Here is a 12,415-nt window from a genome sequence, read left to right as displayed (position 1 = left end):
AAACCTTAATTAAAAATGGAGTATGGTTTTGTTCGTTTTCCTCCTCAGTAACTTGCATTTGGTCCTATGCATAGGTATGTTGGAACTTAAATACTGGGACATTTCCTTAATTAGTGTATTCTATAGTTCCACCTTTCCTGATTTTCAAAGCTTTATTTGAAGAGGTCTTAAACATGTATGATCAGTCAGTCAAAAAAACAACCCCAAACCTCAATTCTCCTGTTAATGAAAAAGTGTTAAAATAAATATTTCAGTGCTGCTCTGTTTCGTATCAGTGATTCATTTACTCTTGTTTAAGCAGGGAAGTAAAGTCTGACAACGTTTAAATTTGCTTAGATCACCAATAGCTTTAGACACTTAAAGTCAAAGGTACTAATGATCACTCTTGTGAGAAATGGGTTGTGCTTTTCTTTTGTATGTCCATGTACTGTTACAGATGATGTTAATACTCAGAGCCATTTCTTTCTCTCAATTCATGGGAACAGGATAAAGAGTTTATACTTGCTGAACATTAAGTGGCCAGGATATGGTGGTGGTCTTTTTCTCTTAGCTCTTTTTAATTTTAATGGTTTGTTTGTTTATAAACTCTGGTAGCATCCATTTTACTTAAATACAGTTGTACATTCCTCTATTGAGGTTCTAAAATTCAACCTGGAATTTGGAAACCAGTTCCCCAACCCTGACTTACTGCAGCTCTTAACTCCTAGAAAAGCCACTGTTGGTTGTTATTTGACTCAGTTAGAAACTGCTAAATGTGCAAACAGTATACCAGAATTAAGACAAACATTAGTGGAGGTGTTTGAAATAAATCTTCTCTTCAATAATCACCAACAGTAACTCTCTAGTTTCAGAAATTTCGGCATGCACAATGTTAAGGACTTCCCTCTGCAAATTGAAGGGTAATTTTTTAGCATTGTGAAATGCAAATGAATAAAACAAATGGTGACAGAAAGACAGGAACGCTGGTTAGTTTTAAAATGCTTTTGTAATGCTATGATGTTACACTATCACTTGTGTCCTTTGTGCCTAAAATGTAACTCTTCATTCTTATATTTTCCTTTACCTTTTCTTGAATTTGCTCATATATAGAAAGTAAGAAACATGGCCCTGGAAGATGTAGTGATTCTTAATGTAGACACCAACACACTGGAAACCCCTTTCAATGACCTTCAGAGTCTTCCTAATGATGTGGTATGTATGAAATTATTTATCCAACTATTCCATTACTTGAAATAGTAAGTCCTTGTGATCTGTTCGGTTTCTAACTGAGGTGTCTCGTTATGTCACTCTCATTATTACGAGTAAATTGCTTTACCTCAATTCTTTCCTGTTTTGAAGTGTTAAATAATGCTTGTTTGAACATTTGCAGTCATATTTTTAAGCCTCCTAATGAAAATTAGCTAATGCTCACATAAGCTGGCAATGCTGCAGCAACCCAGTTTCAGTTTTGGAATGGCATGATCGTGTTTCCAGTCATCTGAAGAGTTGGTCTTCTGTGGGTGAAAAGACAAATGAAAAACATACAGGTTATGGTACCACCAAACTGGAAACAAAAATTCAAACTTCTTTCTTTGTGGTGTGAAAAAGTACTACTGTTTTAAACCATTTCACTGGGAGAAAAAAAGAATCCAGTTTTAGATACCTTTTGTTCCAAATGAAATTGTCCGGGTGTTTTCCTGTGCCTTCTTCCAGGTGAGCTTTCATGAACTTTGTGTATTTTATATTGAGTTGTGATATCAAAAGGACTCCTTCATAGTAACTTCTAGCCCTGCTCAGTGCATATAATTTCGAACTTTCATTCTCATTCAACATTTTTATTAGTAATTTTTTTATTTTTAATTACTTAATGGCAATATTGTATAAATACTTGATCTTTCCTTTTAACGAAAGAAAAATACACCCACCTTGCTACTTGCTGCTGTAATCATCTTCACTAAAGAAGCTGCGAGGGATGAACAGTAATGTAAGAGTATAAGAAGTTATTTTTAAGTCAGAGGGTGACTGTTTAGGAGAAAATGGCAGGGGGAAATCTGGATTTCTTTTACTAGTTCAAAATATTGTGCTGACAGTTAGATCTATGCCTTTTTATGTGTAGTTGAGAAATAAAATTGATACGCAGGCAGCTCAATGTAAGCTGGGTCTGTCTGAGTTAAAACACGAGTAATGGTGAATATACCCCATGTGAATATACCTCCTCCTGTGAGATCCCGTCATTTCTCTATGATCTGTTCTTCGAAAACAGTGAGCTCTGGATGAAAGGTCCATCTTGATTGTGAACATTTTGGCTTTAGTCAAGCATTTAGTCTATAAAAGTTACTCCCACAAATTTTTTCTGGCTTTATATAGTTTTTCATTTTGATTCCACTCCCAGCATCCAAATGTGCCAGCTGGTCATCGCTCGCGCCATTATCCACAGCCCGGGGAATGACAGACTTGTAAATTTAATGGAATTATGTAAGAAATGTCTGGATACAGTGAGTGCGGGGCCTCAAACATGTATATGATTTGTCAACAATCAAGTATTATATTAGATTTTATGAGACTTCATTAAAGGAGCTGTTGTAGGCGCACTGTAGAACATCAGAAGAGACTTCACCAATAAACGCAGAACTTCAAGCTTTGGAATGTAATAAATTTTAAGAGACTTCCTTCCTTTCATTATTTACTTTTACTCCACTTTTATAACAGTAGAGAGTTGTGTTTTATTAGTTCAAATTTCTTGATTCAGTTTTCCACAGGTCTATTTAAAAGCTACATTTTATCTTGGAGGATGTTTGGAGCATAGCAGAGGAAGTGCTGCCAGCAAATTCAATTAACTGGCATGGCTCACAAATAGCGTACATGGTGTATTTTTTTTCACAACTGCTATATAAATACAGCTGGGATTAATATTTGTCGCAACAAAGCCTTAACTTGAATCGTGTTGCGTTGTGTAATTAATGTTTGGGATCAGTGTTTATGTCTTATTTAGCTTTGTTTCGTTACTTTAGTTACCTAGATAATGCAGTATTCTCCTCTAGGTCTTTTCCTTTCCTTCAGACTGTTTAATATTTGGCTTTGACCACTAGAGAGCAGCTGCTCTTCTTTGCAAGAATTGAATTTCTGTCAGTTCTTTCATGCATCATGTGTTTGGAACTGTAAGTGGATCAAGTTGTTCATCTCAGCAGGGAGACTCTAAAGCCAATCCATTATACTTTTTTTTTTTCCCTTTTTTTTTTTCCCTCTTCTTCTACTTGCCTGGGAGGATGGGGAGATTCTGGGAGCGTGTCTCCCCACTGGTCTCAGCCTTAAATAGATGCATGTACGATCTGAGAAGCTAAAAATATCTTCAAGAGTTTCACGATCATAAATGGCTCTTATGTCAAACTGTTCTGCCAGTTTTGCTACTTCATGTGAACAGTGAGCAACTGATGCACTACTGAATAGACACAAAATTTACTTTGCTGAATTAGATTTCTCTATATTCAACAGTGAGGAAAAACATCTTCTGTGCCATGTCATCGCCACCAGGTAATTAATCTGGTGGAAAATCTTTAAAGCTGTTTTCCCCTCTCCTTGAACAGCTATTTTAATCAAGTAAGTGGAGTCCTATGGTTATTTTAGAGCTTCAGGTAGTGAGTTGTGCTTGAGTTTAATGGTAGTGATGTTGCGACCTAAACCATTGATTCTTGGGAATCTAGAAAGGACTATTCTTTACTCTTTTACTCCCAGGAACCAAATGAACATAGGCTACAGTGAAGTGTCTTTCCAGTTAACATTTGTGCCACATGAGCTGGCTGGCACTGAGGCAGCTCCAGCAGAGTCAGACTAAGCCATTTCTTTGCCCAGTTTACCTCGGCAGTCCCTGCTGGCACTCAAGGTGTGTACTACTGCGTTTCTGATTAACTATTTGAAATGTGAAAAACTGTCCCTCAGTCACCTTCTGCTTCTGATATTTTGCTGAAAATCTGGCAGCATGAGAACGCCCTGGGAAGTAACTTTCCTTTTAAAATAGTCAATATTAAAAAAAGAGATTTATTAAGGACTGTGATTACAATAAGTGCATCTGCTGCTGACAAGTCTCCTACACCACCGTCTGTGTTGCAAGGAATAGCGAAGAGGGGGTAGTAATTTTTTTTTCATGCAACCCTTATGGATTTTTCATGTATTTCCAAATAAGTGTCATCTTCTAGTCTTCGTTGTAGTCAGAGCTTCATATTACAAAGAATAAGGCATAAGCTCGCTCTGTCAACTTGTAGTTTTTATTAAATGAAGCCCTGATGCAATGCCATGTACTGGGCCAAAGAGATCTTGTGTATGTGGTGGCTGTGAGCGTATTGTAAATTTGCGCTAGCCTATGAATATCTCAGGCTGACAGTAATTTCCTTGTGTATGCTGCTGCTGTCCATTCATTAACAAGTTACCACAAGTAGGAAGCCTATGTTACTGTTTTTCACTTAGTGGGAAATTAACTGCTTTCAGGACAGCAAGAAGCACTAAGCTACAACTCTATAGCACAGCCATTTTCTTAAAGGTGAATCCGTTTTGATTTCTTACACTGTGTTTGTAATAGAATGTTTCTTGCTTTATTCATGTTGACAACTGAAAAGCCTTGGACCTAATTAAAAGAATTTCCACTAGCACCTTTACTGAACCATTTCATTATGCTGCATTGCACAGATTGCATTTTGAAACATGGTGATAGTTTAAATCGGACCTTTAAACCTGAACTGCCAGAAGTATAAAAATTGTGTTTAAAAGCACTCTCAGGATAGACTGCATGTATATGTGTCTGCATGGCTAGAAATAATCTTCATCTTTGTGGTCACAGCCTGTTTTTTAGTATTACTGCCTCTTTCCTGCCTCTTTAGGCAGGAAAGAATCATAGTTGTGTTGTATAATCTACTTTGTCTTATGTACTAAAGTATTCCAGAGTAAACAGGAGTTATTTTTTTCTTGTTAGTCCCTTTAAGTATGTTGTTGTTAACAGTTTTGTCTTTTCAAAAACACTATGACATGCCTATTGCCATAATCCTGATTGAAACATTAAAAGTGTACACACATAAAATAGACTTCCTACACTGTTTGATTTAGTCTTGAAAGAGAACAAATGATCTGAAAGCTTTAGGAGTTAGCAAAATATGTATCAATATTCTGCTTCTATACCAAATAGGGAAGCTGAAACACAGAAAGGCTGCGACTAGCTTCCTGAACTTTGTTGTAAAATGAAGCATAGAGCCCTTCTATATAAATGGCAAGTTCTTTATCTCTACATGAATGTGAAAATCGCTTTTAACAATGTTTGAGATGGATTTGGAAGTTACTCAGAGCTATGGACATTGTATTGCACTTTTAAGAGCTACCTTTAAATGGTTTACATAAGTTGCCATAGGAAATACACGTGTACTTCGTCCCTTCAGCGTCAGAGCCCTTCAAACATGGAGAAGTGTGCTGTTCAGGTTTGAAAATCTGATGAAGTTTTTACATTTCAAGAATAACAAAGCTCCTTGAGAAATGTTATCTCAGTGAATAGGAGTGGGCTTATTTCATGGGCATGATCGACTAAATCTGTTATCATGTATTATGTGCTTTTGAAAAAGGAAGATTTGCTAGTTATTGATGGAATTATTTCTGTTGCGTCCATAATATGGATACTTATGGAGTCATGAATGTTCTTCTGCAAATTCAGATGACTGGGGATTTCCCGGCTTTCTGCTTTCCTCTGAAACCGTGCTTCCTTCCTGCCTTCTGCAGAAGGTCTCTCATCAAGCTCAGGTTTTGCACTGACGTGACCGCAACCTCTACACGCACAAGTTGGATTCCTTTTAAGAACCAGTGCCCAGACTGTTGGGTTTGTATTGCTATGTGTTGTGTGGGAGATAGCTCAGAACTTAGCTTGTCCTGGCTCTGTCTGCAACACTGAAAAATGGATACTGACATAACTATTTGTTAATGATTTGAGGTAACCTGAAAGTGTTGCAGCACAGGCACAGCGAGCTTGATGTTCGTGTTTGAAAGGGGTTTTTATCTCCTTTCCCAGCTTGCGTTGGGAAAGAAAAACGCTGTCACGAACAATAATATATAGATAGACAACCTGACTTCAGTATTTACTGAGCTCTGAGGACTAGAAAAGAGACATCAAACTTAAGTCACAACCTTCTTGCATGTGTGAGAAATTCTGAGGCAGAGAACAGTCATGGATAATCCTCTAAAACTTTAGCCCTTGGTGTATGCAGAAAGCAAAGAGTATTCAGGTAACCTGGATCATGGTAGTTTTAACTCTGCATGGATGTGTTAGTTGGTATTTGTTGTGACTGGTGTCTGTGTAAACGGTATTGAGACACTTAGGGCTGCGTTTGCCTGAAGTGCAGCTCTGTGAATCCTGAGGTAATTAAACACCTCCACAGTGGGAGAGGGCAAGTGAGGGTTAAGAGCAGAGCCATCCCCACACAGGTGGTTCAGATGTAGTGGGAATCAGGGAGAAAACCCCCCTTCGGTCGCCAGAATGGCCTTGTTAATTCGAGACTTAAAACACCTGCGGGGTTTGTGCTCTCTATTGCACTGGCTGCTGTGGGGAGGCGTCGGCAGGGCTGCCGTGAGGAGAGGTCGGGGCGGCCGGCGCAGGACAGAGCCGGTTCCAGCCGGTTCCGCGGCAGAGCCGGCCGGGCACTGGAGCGATGGCGCTGCCCTTGTGAAGCGGTTGTAAGAAAGGGCGTGAGGAGAGTAAAAGTGTGAGGAGGAAAGCGCTCAGGGACGACGAGCTGTGGTGGACTGAAACCTCCGTGTGCCGCTGAGGGAGGAGGTAGGAGAGTTGAGAGGGAAAAAGGTGGAGGGGAGAAGGTGTTTTAGTTTCTTTGTTTCTCACCGCCCAACTCCGTTTTAATTGGCAATAAATTCCATTAGTTTTCCTAAGTTGAGCCCATTTTGCCAGTGATGCTAATTGGTTAGTGATCTCCTTATCTTTATCTCTGCCCACAAGCTTTTTCTCTCTGTTTTCTCCTCAGGTCCTGCTGAGGAGGGGCGTGAGGGAGCAGCTGGGTGGGAGTCTGGGAGCCAGCCAGGGGAACCCACCATATGCACAAATAAAACTCTTATTTTGGTGTTTTCCTTTGAAATACAAGGCAATATAACCTTAAAAGAGAAAAAAACTGCAACCAAACCTGTATTTGTGGCAAACACATTTTTCAGTCCTACAGAATCTGTTGGCTTTGGTGGTGATGGATGGCCTGATCACACTGAACAGTTTCCCTGTTAATCTGATGTTTGAAATGATGATGTTAATTTAGCTGAAACTCTCCCATGGATCCTAATCAAGACGCAGAACTTCATGGACTACCTGCAAGAGAGTACTCAACAGCATGTTAACAGCTGATTATAAGTAGGAGGGAAGATTGAAATGAAGCTTTTTATTTTTCTATTGGTTTCTGAATAGCATCCAACCATATCTTAGAGAAGCAAAACAGCTTAAAAAGTAATGCTTTTAGAACTGAAAAATTCAACTCTGAATTCACCATGTCACTTTTTGTCATAACTGCTGCTGTGGTTAGCATGTTTTTCATTTAGCAGTGCCCCAATGTGTCAAGCTTTGGTTTTGATATGCGAGTGATCTGGTCTTGTGTGATTTCAGGTTTCTGCACTGAAGAGCAGATTGAAGAAAGTCTCTACAACCACTGGAGATGGTGTTGCGAGAGCATTTCTCAAGGCACAAGCATCTTTCTTTGGGAGCTACAGAAATGCCCTGAAAATTGAACCTGTAAGTAGGAGTTTAGCAAGCATAAGAGATGTAAATCTGCAGCTGTGGTGGGGAAACTAACAAGGTTTCAAAGTGTGGTATAGCCTGCTTTAACTAAGGCCTGCACTGTTTCTCTCTCTCTGGCTGAGTAGTAGTGAAAACTGTGTTCCAGTTTCCAAACCAGAAAGAGGCATAACAAGCATGATCAGGCACGCAGGGAGAAAACGACTATTGGTGTTGCTTGGGTTTGAAGACAGTTAAGTTAGACAAGAGATGATAAGAATGTGTAAATTAATGATCATAGGAGACTAGTGCAGAATGGACCGTTTTCTCTCTCTGCAAAACCTGGGTATTCATTGTATTATTTTAAAGGTAGTAAGATACTTTTTACACTATTTATGCTTAACTGTGATATGTGCAAATTTATGGAATCATGAAGTTTAAGAACATAAGTAGTAAAGAAATTATGCTTTTACAGAAATGTGAAGAATGTCTGGAGTTGTAACTATTGACGATAAATGATCTGTTAGGAAAATTCAATGTCTTGGTTTTGTTTCAGAGCTGATCTCTATTTTGCAACAATTAAGTGTCATCTGAGAAGGGAAGTTTTTTCTGTACTTCATCTTATGTTTTATTGCTTCTAGTGAGGCATCTGTTCCTGGCTTACTGCAAGTAGCTTCATGGACTTTGATACAAATGAGTGCAGACAAGTTAATGTATTTCCACATGTTTTGTGACACTCTGGTTTTGCTGTTGTGTACTTTGTGGGTTCCTTTTAAAGTGTGTATCTTTTGCTGATAGTCAGTTAAGAGACTGGGTCAATAGTATGAGGAATATTCAGGTGTAAGTCATGAGATATGTCCCAGATATATGAGGGATGAAAAGTACTAATTACAGAGCAATCCATGAAATATTTCCAAAATATCCTATTATCCCTATTCCTGAAGCAGGGGAACTAAAATGTGTGCACCACAAATGCTCATTTGAAGTACTGTTGTTTAAGACCTGTGGCTGCTTAACAAGAAGATCTCTGTCAAGGACAAAACGTACTTTTGTCTTAATACATTCTTTCATCTGCAAGCATTGGGAGGCAGAATGGAACATTGCTGGTAGCAATGGAGAGTTTGAATACCCCTGGGAGAAGCTGAGTTCTGAGTGTAAGGGGGGAGGCTAAATGAGTGGAGTGAAAATGAAGGCTTACTAGTTGAGGTGTTGTATCTTGCATTCTCCTGCTCTGTGAAGATTAATGAAGAAATCTGCGAGATTGGCTCACTCGTCAATAACAAATAATATATCTAATTTTAATCATGGTGTTAAAGGAAAAAAACAGTTGGACTACAAGCATAGTGTTTCTTAAGGTTGAGGATATTTCAGTAACTAAAGTCTCTTTAGTACTATAGTTTGTGTTGTTATTTTTACAACCAGAAGGAAAAAAATAGCTTACTCTGAATTTTAAGCAGTCTAGTTATCACCATCAAATAAGCATCATTCCAGCAATTCATATTCAGGGTTCAGAAATGACTTTTGAAATCAGCATGAGTCCTTCCATAGCTTACTGGAGGAATCCGTGTGTTGTATCTGTCTTAAAATTAAATTGTTTTGACTTGTCTGTGTTTGGGTCTAAGTATTGGGTTTTTTAACCATCTAAGGTGTAATAATAGGAAGCGTTTAAAATGTTGTACATATAAATAACAAAAATGAAACTAGCAAGGCACTCTGGCTGTAAGCCTCCTTTATCTGTGCTGGGGAGATACTGATTTCCCTTCATCCATGCAGGCTTCCTTGTTCTCCAGTGCTCCTCCCACTAGTTGCCAGGCAACTCTGGGAATATTGGTGTATGCTTTGCCTGGATGTGTGTGTGAGATTAACTAGTTAAGGGATTTGTGAAGAAAAATAAAAATTTAAATTGCTTTTCTGGAAATACCATCTGGTATTTTGAAGGCTGAATGTTAAGGATGAACATTCAAAATCAGTTGACGATGGCACACCCCTGGAAAATGCAACTTTGAGGGACAGCAATCCTGAGGAAGCAAAGGAAATTGTTTGGTTTGCTTATCATTCCGTCAAAGAAAACTTGTAAACGCAATTGCACAAATATGTCATTAAATCCAATTTTAATAATGAGGAAGCGGAAATTTTCAGGGCTTTTTTTGCCAAGCCCTTCTATACGTTAAATTAATTCAATTTCTGATTATACATTTCTGCCTTAAGATTTAGATAACGAAAATTTGCAAGTGTTTCATGTGCTGAACATGTCAGAGTGAAATGACCAGCATTCTGTTTCCAGTTTTACCACAGACATCCTGTGAGGTATTGGACAGGTCATACAACTACTTTATACCTCACTTCCAATTTAGAATATGCCAACAATAAATGCTATTGCCAAGAGACTGTTGTTAGCGGTAGAAACATCACACTTAAAAATTAGTTCAGTACCCTCGGAAAACCTGATCTTAAGAAGATGCAGCAAAACTCCAAACAGTAGTGTGTAATGAGTAAAACAATTAGGAAATGTGTTGCTAGCTTCAGAAAAGAAAATGGGGTTGTAATTTAATAACAAGGTATTGTAACTGGCAATTAGTAAAGGCACCTTGTAATTTAAATCCCCATGTTTCTCTCTTGTGCTGCACTTCAAATGTTGCACTTGAAATAGTCTTGTGTACTCTCATGCAATTCCGTCTTCTATACAGCAATTCTGTTCATTGTTATTTCCTGTCAGCTGATGAGCTCAGTTTGCTGGGTTTGTGGATCGCACACTTAACAGGTACTCAGAATGCTCATGATACGCATCTTCTTGTATAGATATGGAGTGATGGGAGTTTTTGTTGAATAGTGGGAGAATATTAAAGTGTATGCAGCAGCTCTTTGATTGTTCTCCACTGATGTATCCCAATCCACAGCCCACAGTGTCTATCATAATTTGCTTTAAAATTTTAATGTCTCAGAGAAAATATTTTGAAACTGTTACTGGTGTAACAGTTGCAAGTAAACTCATTTCAGTGTGTCCGAGACAAATAGAAAAGCAAAAAGAAAATATGTTTTAAGAACAGTACATATTTTCAAACACCTCCATTGTGATTTTTCTCTTGCCACCCTCACATGTAAAAATGAGGCATAAGCAACACCAAATATGATGTGGTTCTTTGCATTTGATGTCCCATAATTTGAGAAATCTGACTGTTCATTTAAGATCATTTATAATTAGGAAATAAATTCAAAGCAGCAGCAGCTTTTCCTCCTTTCATACTTTTTGTCTCAATAAGACAATTTAATTTCATAGTCCATCTCATCTAGTAGAAGTTGACTTTTTGGGATAAGTGGTGTGAAACTATTTTTCATTATTCTCTGTGGGCTCAGAATGCGTCACAGAGCAGACTTTAAATTCACATTATACTCCAGTATAATAAGAGCTCCTACTCTGTTCGTAAGCTTTTATTTTAAAGATACAAATATATTTTATGTATATATGAACCAGTAAACCAACAGTGTATGAGTTAATGTTGCTAAACTTTGAGGCTTTCAGTAACTAGAACTTTTGCCTATAAAGACGTATCCAGATACTACAGTTTGCAAGTCTAATCATAAGATTTAGGTAGTGAGGTTCAGTTATGTTTCCTAGTGTGTATTTGTTCTCTGTAGTTGCTTTAAAGCCAGATTTTAAGTGTGGAAGAGTATCTGTTACATGTGATGTACTTACAGTCTCCACTGTCCTCTTGTTAGTAAGTACAGTAAAACATGTTTGGAAGCAGTGTATTTACTTAGCTGTGCTGAGGCAGATTGTTGTCTTCATGAATATTACCTAAATTTCTGACAGTGACACCAGTGTGAGCATTTTGTTCACTTGAGTGATTTATTCCTTAATTGCTGATTTTTTGCTGTTTGCAGAAGGAATGTTTCTATCTTCTAAATATTTAATTCACAAAAGTAGGTAATCTTCAACAGAAATAGCTGTTTAATTACTGTGTTTGTAAAGGTGGTTTGTAGCACTTAGTAGTTGTATATATACTGATAACGGGGGAGATGAGACTCAAGTTTCCTGCATCAAAGACGTTGGCTGTGCACTTTCTTCTGCTGACACCTAGTGGTTAGAGACAACATTTTATTGGTGGTGGTTTAAGAGCAATCTTTGTTAAGAAATAAACATCCTAACACCTGTGAGAAAAGGTAAGCTCAGGGTGTATGCTGACTGAATGCAGTGGCATGTAGGGGAAGATACAATAGTGGTGATACAGCTGGTGCTGGTACAGTTAGGCTAAGCCATGTGGATGCTTTTTCACCAAGCTGGGTAGCTTAACAGCATGCTCCAGATTTGATGTAGTCTTCTCAAATGACAAGTTTTGTCTGTTCTCTGGGTGTGTGGTCACTCCAGTTGAGTTTTGCAGAGGAAACTGCGTGTGCTTAATACAATGCTTTGTAGCCTGACAGATTTGAAAAGCTGGTTTATTTGCACTTTACTTTAAAAGCTGTAGATTCTGAACAAATATTTCTGTTTCCACATTTTGGTTCCTTTTGTCTATATTTCATTGCTATAACACAAGGCGAAAATTATCATGCTTATTTTGCTTTTGCAGTGCTCCTGATTTTTGTACAGATAATTAAGGGGGAGTAATTTTAACATTCTTAACCAGAAAAACTGTCAGTATCTGAGTGCCTCTGCAGGCAGTTTTCACTTTGCTGGTTTGCCTTGATAACTTGTATGCAGGC

General features: G+C 38.1%; 1 protein-coding gene across 7 annotated transcripts in view; it reads left to right on the top strand.

Annotated features, from left to right (window-relative positions):
* Positions 1-12,415, top strand: part of DENND1A (DENN domain containing 1A) — a 190,603-nt gene that overhangs the window by 112,626 nt on the left and 65,562 nt on the right. For all 7 annotated transcript variants that reach the window (XM_080630893.1, XM_080630892.1, XM_080630890.1 and 4 more), the window contains 2 exons: positions 1,090-1,191; positions 7,607-7,732. In XM_080630893.1, the coding sequence (XP_080487019.1) occupies positions 1,090-1,191; positions 7,607-7,732 (228 nt within the window). The remainder of the gene's footprint in view (positions 1-1,089; positions 1,192-7,606; positions 7,733-12,415) is intronic.

This window comes from Psittacula echo (assembly GCF_963264785.1).
Source record: "Psittacula echo genome assembly, chromosome: 16".
In the NCBI taxonomy this organism is placed as follows: Eukaryota; Metazoa; Chordata; class Aves; order Psittaciformes; family Psittacidae; genus Psittacula; species Psittacula echo.
This window is presented reverse-complemented; position numbering and strand designations above follow the sequence as displayed.